The sequence below is a fragment of the Panulirus ornatus genome, chromosome 46 (genome assembly GCF_036320965.1).
Source record: "Panulirus ornatus isolate Po-2019 chromosome 46, ASM3632096v1, whole genome shotgun sequence".
Lineage (NCBI taxonomy): Eukaryota > Metazoa > Arthropoda > Malacostraca > Decapoda > Palinuridae > Panulirus > Panulirus ornatus.
The window spans coordinates 29,620,861-29,640,842 of NC_092269.1; the positions used below are offsets into that span (position 1 = coordinate 29,620,861).

Below are 19,982 nucleotides of genomic sequence, written 5' to 3' on the forward strand. Positions count from 1 at the left end.
GGAGGAAGGTGGTATACATCTGTCTTCATATCAAAAGCACACATGGGTTGCAATTATACACACACTAATAAGAATGATGACATCAATCGCTGCCTCACCATATTTCAATGTAATATTCTGAGAAAACCGACAATATTAACCTCCCTTCGAGGGGACGTGAAGGCAAGACACGTCAGCTCATGAACATGTTTGAAATTGCACGTTCGAAACCCATTCGCTCCAAGAGATGAAGAGGAAATAATGGTGTGCAGACGCGCACAGCTAGGCCAACGCACACCCATCTCTCGCTACCGACGTCTGGCCGCCCCGGCCTATCCCAGGCCGACCGATTCCCCAAATTTCTCAAAAACGGAATTGGAAACTAGCCATAGGATCTCTTTCAGACCAAACCCATTCGATTTACCGGACTTTTTTACATTTCTTTGGTTAAGGTTTCTTTGTGAAATTTTATTACTAATCCGATCAGACAAGAACTTTACAAAATACAGCCATTTTAAATCAGGCACCCTCACAATCTTCAAACACTCATCTTTTTTCTTTCTTTCATACTATTCGCCATTTCCCGCATTAGCGAGGTAGCGTTGAGAACAGAGGACTGGGCCATTGAGGGAATATCCTCACCTGGGCCCCTTCTCTGTTCCCTCTTTTGGAAAATTAAAAAAAAAAGTGAGAGGGGAGGATTTCCAGCCCCCCGCTCCCAAAACACTCATAACTGACCAAAATATAGGATTTTCAGTATTGGAACGTATTACAAGCCATCCACGTAGTTTTTGGGTTCCTCAACCTCTCTCCTCACACCGAAAGCACATATGGAAGCAGTTCGTTAATACACACACGAATTGAAACGATGACGACACGAGCTGCCTCACCACATTTCAATGTAATATTCCGGGAATATTGGTGATATTCCCCTCACTTCGAAGGCACGTAAAGGCAAGACACGTCAGCCAATCATCGTGTACGAAATTGCACGTTCGTAGCTCATTTGCATCAAGAGATAAAGAAGAAATGGTGATGTCCAGACACACCCTTGCCTCACTACATCTCAAAGCAAAACTCCTGAGAAAACTGACAGTATTCTGGAAATATATGATCGTCATTTTCTCTTTTATTGTTTTATTTTTTCATCTTGTTTCCTGTTAGTTATCCACCAAATGTCAAATTCAAATATGAATGGTTAAGTGAGGGCTAGTCTGCTTCTGAATGCGAGGGTTAAACTTACACAAACACACACACACACACACACACACACACACACACTCATGGTGATATCATGCACTGGCATGGCATATCTTTAGACAAACAATGAAATGCAATTTGCATTCCTCTTATCTTAAAGACTTCTGCTTTCATGATTAACCTCATCTTGAGTTAATGTCAGTCATGACCTTATCTGGCTAATATCCTTAAGAGAAAGGTAGGAACCCCAACCTTAAGACTTACCCGTGGGTCACTCGTCTTGACCCCACATGCTGCTTGGTCACTGGCTTGTGTGGAACTACATGTAGGGAAGACTTCAGAAAACCGAGATGGTGTTCCAATATACATGAATTAGTGACAGATTTGCAAAACGTAAGGTCTTGGAACCAGAGTACCTGTCTAGTCGAATGAGAAGACTTTAGACTTAGCTAAGAAGACCAAGGACATGTCTTTTTCTAATGGTTTTGTGTCCCACTTCACAAAGGAAGAAGAGATTGTAGCTATCTTTCACTGTCAGCTGCTGACCTGCTTGGCTATCTCAGGGTTTAGTGGAGTGACCTGGCAGCATTCAATTTCAACCTATCTTTTCTTAAAGGCCTCGTAATAATATCATCAGGTTGATATGATAAAGATGAAAAGGGGTTTAATAGAGGAAGAGAATGTCTTCATCGAAAGCTATTGTTCATGTACAGGGTCAAATGAAACTCAAGCGATCAAATCCTCTTTATTATCACTCATACTCAGCGTCTTCAGGAAATAAGCGTTTTCGTCGCACCCAAAACCCACATGTTGCTAACAGTCTCTTGTCTACATTAACATGGGGCTTGAGAGGCCCCTAATTGTGGTGCATATATGTGTATATATACATACATACAAATATATACATACATAGAAGTACAAGTATATATATATATATATATATATATATATATATATATATATATATATATATATATATATATATATATATATATATATATATATATATATACATATATATGTATATATATACGTATATATATATACGTATGTGCATCCATATATACTTATATCATTGTGTATATCTCTTTTTTGACGTATAAAATCTGTTGTTAGTTAACATTATCCTGTTCTTCCCTTCATATATGGATCCAAACTACATATTATCCTAGACTCTCACTGATGAAGTTTCCCCTAAGATTAAATTTTTAAAAGGCTGTTCCTCTAGAATATATTTCCTTTTTTTTTTTTTCATTTCTCCCAGCCCATCTGGCGGCGGTAGGTTTCACAAGCGGAAGTATCGAGAGAAAAACTTTCAACACAATTTTGAGAATCAAAAAAAAAAAGAGAGAGAGACTTTGTGTCCTGATGGATAATCCTAGATTTTTTTTTTTCTTTTTAAATTAAGTTTTTATCTCATAGTTTCATATCCCTATTGAATGTCAAGTTTTAAATTCATTGCTTCCCTGCCTCACCAATGCTATATATTTTGTGGTATCAACCTCTATTTCTTCGTCGTCTGATCTGGGATCCCATCTCCCTGTGGTGTAGGTTGGGTTGGTATGTGTACACATACCACCTCCACTTGTGACGTTCCGCAACCGACCTCTCAGAAAGGGCTCATGTTTCCTCAAGGGGGCCACCTGAACGGTACGCGATTGGCTACCCGAGTATAAAAACAGGTTAGGGGTTCACCAACGCATGCACGTGATTGGTGAGCCAGATAGGCTCGGCTCCGGAGGAACAGCCAATGAGGGACACGGGAGCAAGACAAGGAGCGAGGGAGGGACGTGGGGAGGGGAGAAACAGGCAGTGTGTTGAAGGAGTGGGTGGGTGGCTGGGAGGGAGGGAAGAAATTGGTCTCGGTGCTGTGAGAAATCCAGACACTGTGATGGTCTAATACAACGTTATGGAACAACTGGGCGACAGACATTTGGAAATGTTGATAACAGACAAATGACATTTCGTATGTTGAGAAATTCATGTGTGGTGGGGGGGAGGAGGAAGTACTGCGAGTTTAAAAGAATGGCTGGTCAGTGATGATGTGTGAAGAGCGAGCACACTCGAGTCTTGTTAAAACACAAGGTTATAAGTGTGTCTCCCCTCACGTTGAGTCGTGGAACCAACCCAAGAACAGTGAGGCAGTTGGAGAGGTAAATGGGAGGTCGAAGAGGAGGTGAAGCGAATGTTCTCACAGCACCCTGACTTACCAGTGTAGATAGAGAGGAAGGAGAGGGAGTGAAGGGAGGGGTCTCATATATATATATATATATATATATATATATATATATATATATATATATATATATATATATATATATATATATGTGTTAGGGTCGTCTGAAGGGCTCAAAAACCACGGTGAATACTGACGAACTAGATTTTGATTCATAGATTAACCAAAGGTTGTTCTTCTGTCGGGATACGAATCGGTGACCACAGAGCACCATAATTATCACAAGTATCGAAAAATAGCCAACGGTACACTTATGAGAAATTATGAGAGAATGAGTTAGGACTGAGTGAGCACGGTGTATGAAAATATCTATTTCATATCTCGGCTAAATATTATAGAATTTGTCTACTACAGAAATCTATTATAAATGCAATATTTACACTTGACTACAAGAAACAGCTTTGCTCACCGGCGTCGCACAGAAGCAGATGTCCTGACACAACACGCTTATCTATAATCACTGGAGGCATCACCTACCTTGGTGCTTGGACCTCCCCGGCACGATATATACCAGTATATCGCCTCGCTCACACACTCTGGAGGGGGTGGGTTGGGTCGGGTAGGTAGATGGGGCAGTTCTTGGCTACCAGATATGGTATACAACTACTAGAAAACTTGTCAAATCACAAACGTCCATTGTAAAATAGAGCATGGAATGTGGTACAAAGGATGAGGTGATTGTAAAGGTGGAGGGATAGAAGTGTGGAGTGGTGGTGTAGTGGTAGTGGAGGTGGAGTGGTGAAGGCTGCCGGATCATAGGTACTCAACAATATCACACTTAATAGTTATGTTGGGGCAGGAGGACATGGTGAAGTCCCTGGCCCCACCATGGTAGCCACGTTGCCTCTCGCTCAGCAGCTTCTGGAAGATGGGCAGTATGGATGTGTCGTGGTCCAGGGCGTTGTCCGAGGCGTTCTTGCGCGCGGCGGCGATGGCTGCGGCCACGGAGGTGGTGGTCGCATGGCGGCTGTGCGAGCGCCCCCGGAGGGAGTGCGTGCTGAACCCACCCAAGGACGACGTATCGTACGCATTATCGTACGACGGCGTCCGTACGGGAGGCAGCCGCGCTCTGCCGCCCCTCAGCTGCTGCTGCTGCTGTTGCTGTAGCAGTTGTTCCTGCTGCTTCGCCTGCTGCTGGAGCATCAGCAGTTGCTGCTGGTGCCCAGGACCGTCGGATTCGTCATCGTCGAAGTTGTAGTAGGGTTCACTGGTGGTCCTGTGCAGGCTGGTCGGCTCTGTGGCACAAGACAGGAGGCCATTATTACCCACTCGCCTCATGACCCAACTTATTACTAGTGTGTTAACTTACCTCCTCCTCCTCCTCCTCTGAGGCTACCTACATCTTCACTACTTCCCCGTCCTACTTACATGCGTCTATGACCGACTTACAGGGACCCTCCAAGCTTCAGTGGAGTGTTGGACAGACATCTACTGGGCTCTCAGCGTCGACAACATCCTCACAACTCACACAATCCGTAAAACAACACAAAATCTCATCAGCAGCCTTTACTGAAGGACACCCACCACTCACACCTCACAGCGCAGGACACCCACCACTCACACCTCACAGCGCGGGACATCCACCACACCTCACAGCGCAAGACAACTACCACACCTCACAGCGCGGGACATCCGCCACACCTCACAGCGCAAGACAACTACCACACCTCACAGCGCGGGACATCCATCGCTCCTCCCATCACCAACTACACACCGCCAAGAGACTTCCAGACTCTCTACATAGTTGAAAACGAAGCCCTGTGTTAGACGAGGTGTATGGCATGCATCCCCCCACACATCTCCTCCAGCTGACAGCTACTTAGATATCCACACACACACACACACACACACACACACACACACACACACACACACACACACACACACATACAGATGGGTAAGGCGTCTAAGAGACCTTAAAAAAAAAAGAGTGATTGGAACAAGTGATTAGGTGATGGTAGCTAATCATGGAAGGGATTCGGAAAAAGGACCCGATGTGTTCCTCTTGATTCATCATCATGATGATGATGATTAGCAGAGGAGGAACAAAGTCACAGGTTAGCATGTTTGCAGATGATCCAGTCGTACTGAAGAAAATTTCAAGGGAATCTACAGGCTCTGGTAACTTGCTAGGATAGGCAGATGAGAAGTTTAGACAGTGGAAACGTTAAATACAGTGGAAGGGTTGGGAAGCAAATGCACTCTGTTGGAACTATGTGTTGGCTGAGGAGAACTTAAGGGAATGTGGTAATGAGAAAGATTTAGAGACATAAAGATGATATCACCATTTAGAAAACACACACACACACGGGGAAGAATGTCCGAATGTTCTGTGCGTCACTGACGAACACGAGAATCGTATTCAAGGCTCATATAACGGAAGGTAAGCAAACACTGTGGAGGTCTTTCATACATATTCGCCATTTCCCACGTCAGCGAGGTAGCGTTAAGAATAGAGGACTGAGCCTAAGAGGTAATATCCTCACTTGGCCTCCTTCTCTGTTCGTTAATTTGGAAAAGTAAAATCGGGAGTGGAGGATTTCCAGCCCCCCCGCTCCCTCCACTTTTAGTCACCTTCTACGACACGCAGGGAATACGTGGGAAGTATTCTTTCTCCCCTATCCCCAGGGATACTGTGGAGGCAAAGAGGAAATTATTGAAATGCTGAAAGGAACTGGACGAGAGCGAGTGTTCCTAAGGGGCAATGAAGGTAATGGTGGACGCCTGAGGCTGCTAAGCCATTCAAATATCAACTCTAGTGATGACAACTGAGGGTGACCAGTGGGAGGAAGAATGTGCTGAAGTTTTTCCAGTGCACAAGGAAAATGGAGGTCGACATCATCCTCTGAGATAAAGACAGGTGTAGGTTGTGTCGTGTAAGATAGCTGAAAAAAAAAATATTGATTCGGAGAAATGTGTCAAATGTATCAAGTACATTGATTTCGATAAATGGGAAATTTAGATTCCAGGGTAGACTATGTGGTCTTAACCCGTCAGATCCCAACGAAAGAGTGATTATGGAGAGGTCAAAGGATGTAGTGATTAGTGGAGTCCATAAGGATCAGTAATGGACCGTAGGCTGATGAAGTCAGAACTTGAGTGCCACGGGGATCAATGTTGGGTCTTGGGCTGATGAAGTCACTAATGGAGTTCTTCAAGGATCAATGTTGGGGCCTATGCTGTTTATAGTCTGTATCATGGAATCACCAAAGGGAATAAGACCATGGTCTTGTTGGTCTCTAGGTGACACAAAACATGTTGCAAAATGATTATCCTCGATGTGAAAGATCGTGGAAGAATGTAAAAGTATCTGATACTTTAGTGGTTAGGTCAGGCTGGTGGATGAATGAAGCTGAATCGGATTTAGTGCCATTTACCAAGACTAGAGAAGGAATCAGGGTCCCCTGTGTGGAACTAGGTGGGGGGAGGCGGTAGGGATTAATTATGAAAGATCTTGTGATATTAATCAGAACAGGTTATCATTTGATAAACATATTGGGGAGAATGTTACAACAATTTGTTCACCCCTTACAAATAAGACTGGCTTTCAGGTTTGTGAGATTTAAGTTTAGATACTGTATATGTTGGTAAAGTTCCTTATACTGAAACGTACAGAAGAAGTTGGGAAAAGTGACAGAAATACAAAGCTAGAATGATAGCCAAGTATGTTGATGTAGGCTGTGGAGAGAGGATGAAAACACAGTGATTACCTTCCATTAGAGGAGGTTTGAAGGGAGAGATGGTATCTTATCTCGACTTACAAGAATCTAAAGTGACCAAATGATTTGAATAAGAACAGAATCCTCATAGGCTTTGAGGGTTAGTATTGAATGACATGATTAAAGACTTGAATAGCTTAACTGGTAAGGGAATCTATTTTGTTCGTTAAGTCAGAAAGTTGTGTTACACAGATTATGAATGCTTTCAGAACAAGAATGTGCTGCAGTGGACTTCTCTGAGTACTGCTTGCTTCCCTTTGTAATTCTGAATAGGCACACACACACACACACACACACACACACACACACACACACACACACACTACAGCATCTCTAAAGTTGTTTCTTGCACTCAAAGAGCTTGTCCTCTTCAACCTTAACCAAACATTCTCCACTATCCCATACTCCTCTCTCTCTCTCTCTCTCTCTCTCTCTCTCTCTCTCTCTCTCTCTCTCTCTCTCTCTCTCTCTCTCTCACCTCGGTACAGATCGAGGCCCTGGGCATGGTTTAAATCGTCTGAGGACGTGGCGGACGTACTGAGCTCACCGTTCATAAAGCCCGGGTGGGCGTGGCTGTGGGCGTGGCCACGGGTGAGAGGCAGGGTCTGCTGGGTGAGAGGGGCGTGGTTCCGAACCTGAGGAAGCAATAGACACAATGGTTAGTTTTGTTTTCATTTTTGAATCTTTTTCCGAGTGATGAATAAGACGGCAATATTTGGTTTATGGGATAGATATATCAATTCATATATACATGTATGTATCTATTTATCTATATAGTTAACACACACACACACACACACACACACACACACACCACACACACACACACACACACACACCACACACACACACACACACACACACACACACACACACACCACACACACACACACACACACACACACACACACACACACACACCACACACACACACACACACACACACCACACACACACACACACACACACACAGACACACACACACACACACACACAAACACGCACAATACATACACTATACATACATATACATATATGTTCTGGTAGGAGATGACTTCTGTGTGGTGAACAATGGGAGCAACAGTGAAGGGAACAGGTAAGGTAATGGTAACAGAGAAGAGGTGAGGAGGTGATGGACGTAGCATTACGAAGGACTGTTGACTGTGTTTGATGACACGGTGGAGAATGTTGGGTGTCTGGGTCGTGGGGAGTATATGCGAGGCCAGAGAGAACCATGGCAAGTGGTTTGGTGAAAAGAGAAGGATGTGGTGAATATCTTGCATAAGATGAAGTGTGGCAAGATGTGGTAAATATCTTGCGTAAGGTGAACTGTGGCAAGATGTGGTGAATATCTTGCATAAGGTGAACTGTGTCAAGATGTGGTGAATATCTTGCGTAAGGTGAACTGTGGCAAGGTGTGGTGAATACCTTGCGTAAGATAAACTGTGTCAAGATGTGGTGAATATCTTGCATAAGATGAAGTGTGGCAAGATGTGGTGAATATCTTGCATAAGATGAAGTGTGGCAAGATGTGGTAAATATCTTGCGTAAGGTGAACTGTGGCAAGATGTGGTGAATATCTTGCATAAGATGAAGTGTGGCAAGATGTGGTGAATATCTTGCATAAGGTGAACTGTGTCAAGATGTGGTGAATATCTTGCATAAGATGAAGTGTGGCAAGATGTGGTGAATATCTTGCATAAGGTGAACTGTGTCAAGATGTGGTGAATATCTTGCATAAGATGAAGTGTGGCAAGATGTGGTAAATATCTTGCGTAAGGTGAACTGTGGCAAGATGTGGTAAATATCTTGCGTAAGGTGAACTGTGGCAAGATGTGGTAAATATCTTGCGTAAGGTGAACTGTGGCAAGATGTGGTGAATATCTTGCATAAGGTGAACTGTGTCAAGATGTGGTGAATATCTTGCATAAGATGAAGTGTGGCAAGATGTGGTGAATATCTTGCATAAGGTGAACTGTGTCAAGATGTGGTGAATATCTTGCATAAGATGAAGTGTGGCAAGATGTGGTAAATATCTTGCGTAAGGTGAACTGTGGCAAGATGTGGTAAATATCTTGCGTAAGGTGAACTGTGGCAAGATGTGGTAAATATCTTGCGTAAGGTGAACTGTGGCAAGATGTGGTAAATATCTTGCGTAAGGTGAACTGTGGCAAGATGTGGTAAATATCTTGCGTAAGGTGAACTGTGGCAAGATGTGGTGAATATCTTGCATAAGATGAAGTGTGGCAAGATGTGGTGAATATCTTGCATAAGATGAAGTGTGGCAAGATGTGGTGAATATCTTGCATAAGATGAAGTGTGGCAAGATGTGGTGAATATCTTGCATAAGATGAAGTGTGGCAAGATGTGGTGAATATCTTGCATAAGATGAAGTGTGGCAAGATGTGGTGAATATCTTGCATAAGATGAAGTGTGGCAAGATGTGGTGAATATCTTGCATAAGATGAAGTGTGGCAAGATGTGGTGAATATCTTGCATAAGGTGAACTGTGTCAAGATGTGGTGAATATCTTGCATAAGATGAAGTGTGGCAAGATGTGGTAAATATCTTGCGTAAGGTGAACTGTGGCAAGATGTGGTAAATATCTTGCGTAAGGTGAACTGTGGCAAGATGTGGTGAATATCTTGCATAAGGTGAACTGTGTCAAGATGTGGTGAATATCTTGCATAAGATGAAGTGTGGCAAGATGTGGTGAATATCTTGCATAAGGTGAACTGTGTCAAGATGTGGTGAATATCTTGCATAAGGTGAACTGTGTCAAGATGTGGTGAATATCTTGCATAAGATGAAGTGTGGCAAGATGTGGTGAATATCTTGCATAAGATGAAGTGTGGCAAGATGTGGTGAATATCTTGCATAAGGTGAACTGTGTCAAGATGTGGTGAATATCTTGCATAAGGTGAACTGTGTCAAGATGTGGTGAATATCTTGCATAAGGTGAACTGTGTCAAGATGTGGTGAATATCTTGCATAAGATGAAGTGTGGCAAGATGTGGTGAATATCTTGCATAAGGTGAACTGTGTCAAGATGTGGTGAATATCTTGCATAAGATGAAGTGTGGCAAGATGTGGTGAATATCTTGCATAAGATGAAGTGTGGCAAGATGTGGTGAATATCTTGCATAAGATGAAGTGTGGCAAGATGTGGTGAATATCTTGCATAAGATGAAGTGTGGCAAGATGTGGTGAATATCTTGCATAAGATGAAGTGTGGCAAGATGTGGTGAATATCTTGCATAAGATGAAGTGTGGCAAGATGTGGTGAATATCTTGCATAAGATGAAGTGTGGCAAGATGTGGTGAATATCTTGCATAAGATGAAGTGTGGCAAGATGTGGTAAATATCTTGCGTAAGGTGAACTGTGGCAAGATGTGGTAAATATCTTGCGTAAGGTGAACTGTGGCAAGATGTGGTAAATATCTTGCGTAAGGTGAACTGTGGCAAGATGTGGTAAATATCTTGCGTAAGGTGAACTGTGGCAAGATGTGGTAAATATCTTGCGTAAGGTGAACTGTGGCAAGATGTGGTGAATATCTTGCATAAGATGAAGTGTGGCAAGATGTGGTAAATATCTTGCGTAAGGTGAACTGTGGCAAGATGTGGTGAATATCTTGCATAAGATGAAGTGTGGCAAGATGTGGTGAATATCTTGCATAAGGTGAACTGTGTCAAGATGTGGTGAATATCTTGCATAAGATGAAGTGTGGCAAGATGTGGTGAATATCTTGCATAAGATGAAGTGTGGCAAGATGTGGTGAATATCTTGCATAAGATGAAGTGTGGCAAGATGTGGTAAATATCTTGCGTAAGGTGAACTGTGGCAAGATGTGGTAAATATCTTGCGTAAGGTGAACTGTGGCAAGATGTGGTAAATATCTTGCGTAAGGTGAACTGTGGCAAGATGTGGTAAATATCTTGCGTAAGGTGAACTGTGGCAAGATGTGGTGAATATCTTGCATAAGATGAAGTGTGGCAAGATGTGGTAAATATCTTGCGTAAGGTGAACTGTGGCAAGATGTGGTAAATATCTTGCGTAAGGTGAACTGTGGCAAGATGTGGTAAATATCTTGCGTAAGGTGAACTGTGGCAAGATGTGGTGAATATCTTGCATAAGATGAAGTGTGGCAAGATGTGGTAAATATCTTGCGTAAGGTGAACTGTGGCAAGATGTGGTGAATATCTTGCATAAGATGAAGTGTGGCAAGATGTGGTGAATATCTTGCATAAGATGAAGTGTGGCAAGATGTGGTGAATATCTTGCATAAGGTGAACTGTGTCAAGATGTGGTGAATATCTTGCATAAGGTGAACTGTGTCAAGATGTGGTGAATATCTTGCATAAGATGAAGTGTGGCAAGATGTGGTGAATATCTTGCATAAGATGAAGTGTGGCAAGATGTGGTGAATATCTTGCATAAGATGAAGTGTGGCAAGATGTGGTGAATATCTTGCATAAGATGAAGTGTGGCAAGATGTGGTGAATATCTTGCATAAGATGAAGTGTGGCAAGATGTGGTGAATATCTTGCATAAGATGAAGTGTGGCAAGATGTGGTAAATATCTTGCGTAAGGTGAACTGTGGCAAGATGTGGTAAATATCTTGCGTAAGGTGAACTGTGGCAAGATGTGGTGAATATCTTGCATAAGGTGAACTGTGTCAAGATGTGGTGAATATCTTGCATAAGATGAAGTGTGGCAAGATGTGGTGAATATCTTGCATAAGATGAAGTGTGGCAAGATGTGGTAAATATCTTGCGTAAGGTGAACTGTGGCAAGATGTGGTGAATATCTTGCATAAGATGAAGTGTGGCAAGATGTGGTGAATATCTTGCATAAGATGAAGTGTGGCAAGATGTGGTGAATATCTTGCATAAGGTGAACTGTGTCAAGATGTGGTGAATATCTTGCATAAGATGAAGTGTGGCAAGATGTGGTGAATATCTTGCATAAGATGAAGTGTGGCAAGATGTGGTGAATATCTTGCATAAGATGAAGTGTGGCAAGATGTGGTGAATATCTTGCATAAGATGAAGTGTGGCAAGATGTGGTGAATATCTTGCATAAGATGAAGTGTGGCAAGATGTGGTAAATATCTTGCGTAAGGTGAACTGTGGCAAGATGTGGTGAATATCTTGCATAAGGTGAACTGTGTCAAGATGTGGTGAATATCTTGCATAAGATGAAGTGTGGCAAGATGTGGTGAATATCTTGCATAAGGTGAACTGTGTCAAGATGTGGTGAATATCTTGCATAAGGTGAACTGTGTCAAGATGTGGTGAATATCTTGCATAAGGTGAACTGTGTCAAGATGTGGTGAATATCTTGCATAAGATGAAGTGTGGCAAGATGTGGTGAATATCTTGCATAAGGTGAACTGTGTCAAGATGTGGTGAATATCTTGCATAAGATGAAGTGTGGCAAGATGTGGTAAATATCTTGCGTAAGGTGAACTGTGGCAAGATGTGGTAAATATCTTGCGTAAGGTGAACTGTGGCAAGATGTGGTAAATATCTTGCGTAAGGTGAACTGTGGCAAGATGTGGGAATATCCTCACCTGGCCCCCTTCTCTGTTCCTTCTTTTGGAAAATTAGAAAAAAAAAAAGAGGGGAGGATTTCCAGCCCCCCGCTCCCTCCCCTTTTAATAGCTTTCTACGACACGCAGGGAATACGTGGGATGTATTCTTTCTCCCCTATACCCATATATATATATATATATATATATATATATATATATATATATATATATATATATATATATATATATATATACTGTCGTAGCTACCTGGATCCTTTCTGCATATAACAACTTCAAAAGCTGCCAAACTATCAACCACAAATTCTTCTTTTACTCAAACGTAGATAGGCAAAAAACATATACATAAAAATGGCAAGGGAAGAGATAAGATGAAGCATCACAACCTAGAATACAGTGATGTTATACAGTGTATTTGTAAGTTGGACCAGACTTAATTATCCAGGTCTATTGGACTATGGGTACGAGAGAACAGATGATGAATCTGTGGCTCATATCATGATATGATGGGTACTTGGCTCAAGACGTTGGCTGGTTTACTGACACTGTCTACTAACGTAGGACAACATCCTTGTACCATCTTAGATTCACTTTCTGAATGAGTGGCAAGTCTTGCAATCACTCTTCACTCTACTGCCTAGGAGTGAGACTCTACTGTAAGCTAAGTTGAATGATGATGAGACATACGTATAGTTCACCTCAAGCAAAGTAATGGGACCCTTTCGAAACATGGATATCCTGTGGTTGCACAGTGGACCTAAAGTTCTCATAGAGGAAGGAATGCGGCCCTGTCCACAAAATCGAAGTTTGATGCGTCATTAAATCACGTAAGCTGTGCTACCAATCCCATCCTAAAGGTGTCTAAAACCATATACGATTCTGTGCATCTATTGTCATGCCTCCGTCCCCATATCCAAAGGTAGGATCAGGTATGCACATCACTCTCTTGACACTTATACACATCCTCAACCCACGTCTAGTGTACGTAAGTGACCTAAGGACGTCTCCACTTATAAAGTACTTCTTTAAGTTACCATTAAGACGTCAGGAATAATGTTAACATTCATACATCACTTCCATACACCAATACAGTTTTCGTTTTCTACATATGAAGAACCACTGGAACCACCTTACAGGCTCTGATACTGTATATCATTGTTTTGGGTCATGCTTCCAGCAAGCACTGATGGTCTTCCCTCCCACCGAGCGGGCGGGTGGGTGGGTGACTGAGAGGCGGGGCGGTGGTAGGGGGTGTGTGTATTGATCAGTTTATTGCAGAGACACGCAAGCCGGGCCAGATGATCCGATCAGACGAGGGGTAATCTGCTGTAGGCCGATGGGTTTAGACAACACAGGTGGACAGGTGCGTGGAGGGGTGTGGGCACACACACACATACACACACACACACCAAACAACCCCCCTCCCCCCCCCTCTCCCTCCCCTCCACATCCCCCCACAACCTCTCTCGTTCCCGTCCATCCCCCCCCAGTGTGGCCAGGCATTATAATCACCCAAATCACAGGGTACGATTGGGGGAAATGATCGCCATGATCAGGTAGTGGACGTCAGTGTCGCGAATTACTCTCTAATCAATAGGATAATGATCACCCAGCAATCTGGGGATAAATAGGTGGGCGTAATAGAATGGGATGATATCTCTTGATCTCTTATCATTATCTTCCTTACTCATTTGCATGGGATGGTCCAGGCTCATGTTAGCAGATTTTGTACAGATTCGCTCATGTATATATATATATATATATATATATATATATATATATATATATATATATATATATATATATTTATTTATTTTGCTTTGTCGCTGTCTCCCGCGTTTGCGAGGTAGCGCAAGGAAACAGACGAAAGAAATGGCCCAACCCACCCCCATACACAATGTATATACATACACGTCCACACACGCAAATATACATACCTATACATCTCAATGTACACATATATATACACACACAGACACATACATATATACCCATGCACACAATTCACACTGTCTGCCATTATTCATTCCCATCGCCACCTCGCCACACATGGAATACCATCCCCCTCCCCCCTCATGTGTGCGAGGTAGCACTAGGAAAAGACAACAAAGGCCCCATTCGTTCACACTCAGTCTCTAGCTGTCATGCAATAATGCCCGAAACCACAGCTCCCTATCCACATCCAGGCCCCACACATCGATGCAATTCACTCTATTCCTTGCCCTCCTTTCACCCTCCTGCATGTTCAGGCTCCGATCACTCAAAATCTTTTTCACTCCATCTTTCCACCTCCAATTTGGTCTCCCACTTCTCCTCGTTCCCTCCACCTCCGACACATATATCCTCTTGGTCAATCTTTCCTCACTCATTCTCTCCATGTGCCCAAACCATTTCAAAACACCCTCTTCTGCTCTCTCAACCACGCTCTTTTTATTTCCACACATCTCTCTTACCCTTACATTACTTACTCGATCAAACCACCTCACACCACACATTGTCCTCAAACATCTCATTTCCAGCACATCCACCCTCCTGCGCACAACTCTATCCATAGCCCACGCCTCGCAAAAATACAACATTGTTGGAACCACTATTCCTTCAAACATAGCCATTTTTGCTTTCCGAGATAATGTTCTCGACTTCCACACATTCTTCAAGGCTACCAGGATTTTCGCCCCCTCCCCCACCCTATGATTCACTTCCGCTTCCATGGTTCCATCCGCTGCCAGATCCACTCCAAGATATCTAAAACACTTTACTTCCGCCAGTTTTTCTCCATTCAAACTTACCTCCCAATTGACCTGACCCTCAACCCTACTGTACCTAATAACCTTGCTCTTATTCACATTTACTCTTAACTTTCTTCTTTCACACACTTTACCAAACTCAGTCACCAGCTTCTGCAGTTTCTCACATGAATCAGCCACCAGCGCTGTATCATCAGCGAACAGCAACTGGCTCACTTCCCAAGCTCTCTCATCCACAAAAGACTTCATACTTGCCCCTCTTTCCAAACCTCTTGCATTCACCTCCCTAACAACCCCATCCATAAACAAATTAAACAACCATGGAGACATCACACATCCCTGCCGCAAACCTACATTCACTGAGAACCAATCACTTTCCTCTCTTCCTACACGTACACATGCCTTACATCCTCGATAAAAACTTTTCACTGCTTCTAACAACTTGCCTCCCACACCATATATTCTTAATACCTTCCACAGAGCATCTCTATCAACTCTATCATATATATATATATATATATATATATATATATATATATATATATATATATATATATATATATATATATATATATATATACATATATATATATAAATATATATATATATATATATATATATATATATATATATATATATATATATATATATATATATATATATATATATATATGTGTGTGTGTGTGTGTGTGTGTGTGTGTGTCGGGGGCTACAATTTATAACACGTATTTAACTGGAGAAGAAAGATTTATCCAAATCTCTACAATATATTTGCGTTTTGTTTTATATATATATATATATATATATATATATATATATATATATATATATATATATATATATATATATATATATTATCCCTGGGGATAGGGCATTAAGAATACTTCCCACGTATTCCCTGCGTGTCGTAGAAGGCGACTAAAAGGGAACGGAGCGGGGGGCTGGAAATCCTCCCCTCTCGTTTTTTTTTCTTTTTAAATTTTCCAAAAGAATGAACAGAGAAGAGGGCCAGGTGAGGATATTCCCTCAAAGGCCCTGTCCTCTGTTCTTAACGCTACCTCGCAAACGCGGGAAATGGCGAATAGTATGAAAGAAAGATATATATACTTATATATATATATATATATATATATATATATATATATATATATATATATATATATATATATATATTTTCCCTGGGGATAGGGGAGAAAGAATACTTCCCACGTATTCCCTGCGTGTCGTAAAAGGCGACTAAAAGGGGAGGGAGCGGGGGGCTGGAAATCCTCCCCTCTCGTTTTTTTTAATTTTCCAAAAGAAGGAACAGAGAAGGGGGCCAGGTGAGGGTATTCCCTCAAAGGCCCAGTCCTCTGTTCTTAACGCTACCTCGCTAATGCGGGATAGGGGAGAAAGAATACTTCCCACGTATTCCCTGCGTGTCGTAGAAGGCGACTAAAAGGGGAGGGAGCGGGGGGCTGGAAATCCTCCCCTCTCACTTTTTTTTTTAATTTTCCAAAAGAGGGAGCAGAGAAGGGGCCCAGGTGAGGATATTCCCTCAAGGGCCCAGTCCTCTGTTCTCAACGCTACCTCGCTAATGCGGGAAATGGCGAATAGTATGAAAGAAAGAAAAAAGAATATATATATATATATATATATATATATATATATATATATATATATATATATGGATGAAGGCAGCATGTATAGGTATGTATATGTGCGTGTGTGGGCGTTTATGTATACACATGTGTATGTGGATGGGTTGGGCCATTGTTTCGTCTGTTTCCTTGCGCTACCTCGCTAACGCGGGAGACAACGATATATCTTTGAGTCCACGGGGAAATGAAACAAGATAAGTTCCCAAGTGCACTTTCGTGTAATAATCACATCATCAGGATAGATGTGTGTGTGTGTGTGTGTGTGTGTGTGTGTGTGTGTGAACCTCAGCAAGTTAGCTGTATCGCAGTCAAATGAAACAAAGGACTGCAGCCCCGTCAAAGAGTCCATCATTTCCCAGCTCCTCCGTTGAGTGCAACCTCGAAGCTCCAGGAACCCGGTAGAAAACGGGGTACTGGAGTTAAACAAAGCTAGTCCCATACACTTGTAACTAAATGCCATACAGATAAAGCCGTGTACCCGACACTGTTTTTTGGTCAATAATAATCTATGACAGAAATCATAAAAAATGCCAACCAGAGCCACATTCATCGGTGGAAATCGGGGTATAAATGACAGCACGACGCAATACAGCTGACAACTGCAAGCTACAGCCATGGCAGGAACGTCCTTAGAACACTGGCACAAAAGTTAACGAAACCCTGACTTAAACGGGTGTTGGACGATCGGGGTGAGTCTATATTTCCGGGTTAAATAAAAATGTATGAAGGATTATAATTACAGACACGAAATGAATAACGTTTGTCAAACTGAGATGAAGGGAAAGAACACGATGGTGAACAATGACGTGATAAGAACAATAACAGTAAATTATATACTAATAAATGATGATGATAATAATAATAACAATGATAATGATAATAATAAAAATAATGATATTAATGATAATGATAATTTTTTTTTTTTTTTTTTTTTTTGCTTTGTCGCTGTCTCCCGCGTTTGCGAGGTAGCGCAAGGAAACAGACGAAAGAAATGGCCCAACCCACCCCCATACACATGCCTTGATTCAATCCACTGACAGCACGTCAACCCCGGTATACCACATCGCTCCAATTCACTCTATTCTTTGCCCTCCTTTCACCCTCCTGCATGTTCAGGCCCCGATCACACAAAATCTTTTTCACTCCATCTTTCCACCTCCAATTTGGTCTCCCTCTTCTCCTCGTTCCCTCCACCTCCGACACATATATCCTCTTGGTCAATCTTTCCTCACTCATTCTCTCCATGTGACCAAACCATTTCAAAACACCCTCTTCTGCTCTCTCAACCACGCTCTTTTTATTTCCACACATCTCTCTTACCCTTACGTTACTTACTCGATCAACCATCTCACACCACACATTGTCCTCAAACATCTCATTTCCAGCACATCCATCCTCCTGCGCACAACTCTATCCATAGTCCATGCCTCGCAACCATACAACATTGTTGGAACCACTATTCCTTCAAACATACCCATTTTTGCTTTCCGAGATAATGTTCTCGACTTCCACACATTCTTCAAGGCTCCCAAAATTTTCGCCCCCTCCCCCACCCTATGATCCACTTCCGCTTCCATGGTTCCATCCGCTGCCAGATCCACTCCCAGATATCTAAAACACTTCACTTCCTCCAGTTTTTCTCCATTCAAACTCACCTCCCAATTGAATTGACCCTCAACCCTACTGTACCTAATAACCTTGCTCTTATTCACATTTACTCTTAACTTTCTTCTTTCACACACTTTACCAAACTCAGTCACCAGCTTCTGCAGTTTCTCACATGAATCAGCCACCAGCGCTGTATCATCAGCGAACAACAACTGACTCACTTCCCAAGCTCTCTCATCCCCAACAGACTTCATACTTGCCCCTCTTTCCAAAACTCTTGCATTCACCTCCCTAACAACCCCATCCATAAACAAATTAAACAACCATGGAGACATCACACACCCCTGCCGCAAACCTACATTCACTGAGAACCAATCACTTTCCTCTCTTCCTACACGTACACATGCCTTACATCCTCGATAGAAACTTTTCACTGCTTCTAACAACTTGCCTCCCACACCATATATTCTTAATACCTTCCACAGAGCATCTCTATCAACTCTATCATATGCCTTCTCAAGATCCATAAATGCTACATACAAATCCATTTGCTTTTCTAAGTATTTCTCACATACATTCTTCAAAGCAAACACCTGATCCACACATCCTCTACCACTTCTGAAACCACACTGCTCTTCCCCAATCTGATGCTCTGTACATGCCTTCACCCTCTCAATCAATACCCTCCCATATAATTTACCAGGAATACTCAACAAACTTATACCTCTGTAATTTGAGCACTCACTCTTATCCCCTTTGCCTTTGTACAATGGCACTATGCACGCATTCCGCCAATCCTCAGGCACCTCACCATGAGTCATACATACATTAAATAACCTTACCAACCAGTCAACAATACAGTCACCCCCTTTTTTAATAAATTCCACTGCAATACCATCCAAACCTGCTGCCTTGCCGGCTTCCATCTTCCGCAAAGCTTTTACTACCTCTTCTCTGTTTACCAAATCATTTTCCCTAACCCTCGCACTTTGCACACCACCTCGACCAAAACACCCTATATCTGCCACTCCATCATCAAACACATTCAACAAACCTTCAAAATACTCACTCCATCTCCTTCTCACATCACCACTACTTGTTATCACCTCCTCATTTGCGCCCTTCACTGAAGTTCCCATTTGCTCCCTTGTCTTACGCACTTTATTTACCTCCTTCCAGAACATCTTTTTATTCTCCCTAAAATCTAATGATACTCTCTCACCCCAACTCTCATTTGCCTTTTTTTTCACCTCTTGCACCTTTTTCTTGACCTCCTGTCTCTTTCTTTTATACGTCTCC

At 42.3% G+C, this 19,982-nt stretch overlaps 1 protein-coding gene across 1 annotated transcript in view; it reads right to left on the minus strand.

Annotated features, from left to right (window-relative positions):
- Window positions 1-1,912: 1,912 nt before the first annotated feature.
- Window positions 1,913-19,982, minus strand: part of GABA-B-R2 (gamma-aminobutyric acid type B receptor subunit 2) — a 351,207-nt gene continuing 333,137 nt past the window's right edge. Inside the window, 2 exon segments of the mRNA XM_071688897.1 lie at window positions 1,913-4,650; window positions 7,613-7,769. Coding sequence (XP_071544998.1) covers window positions 4,169-4,650; window positions 7,613-7,769 — 639 coding nt within the window. The 3' untranslated portion in view covers window positions 1,913-4,168.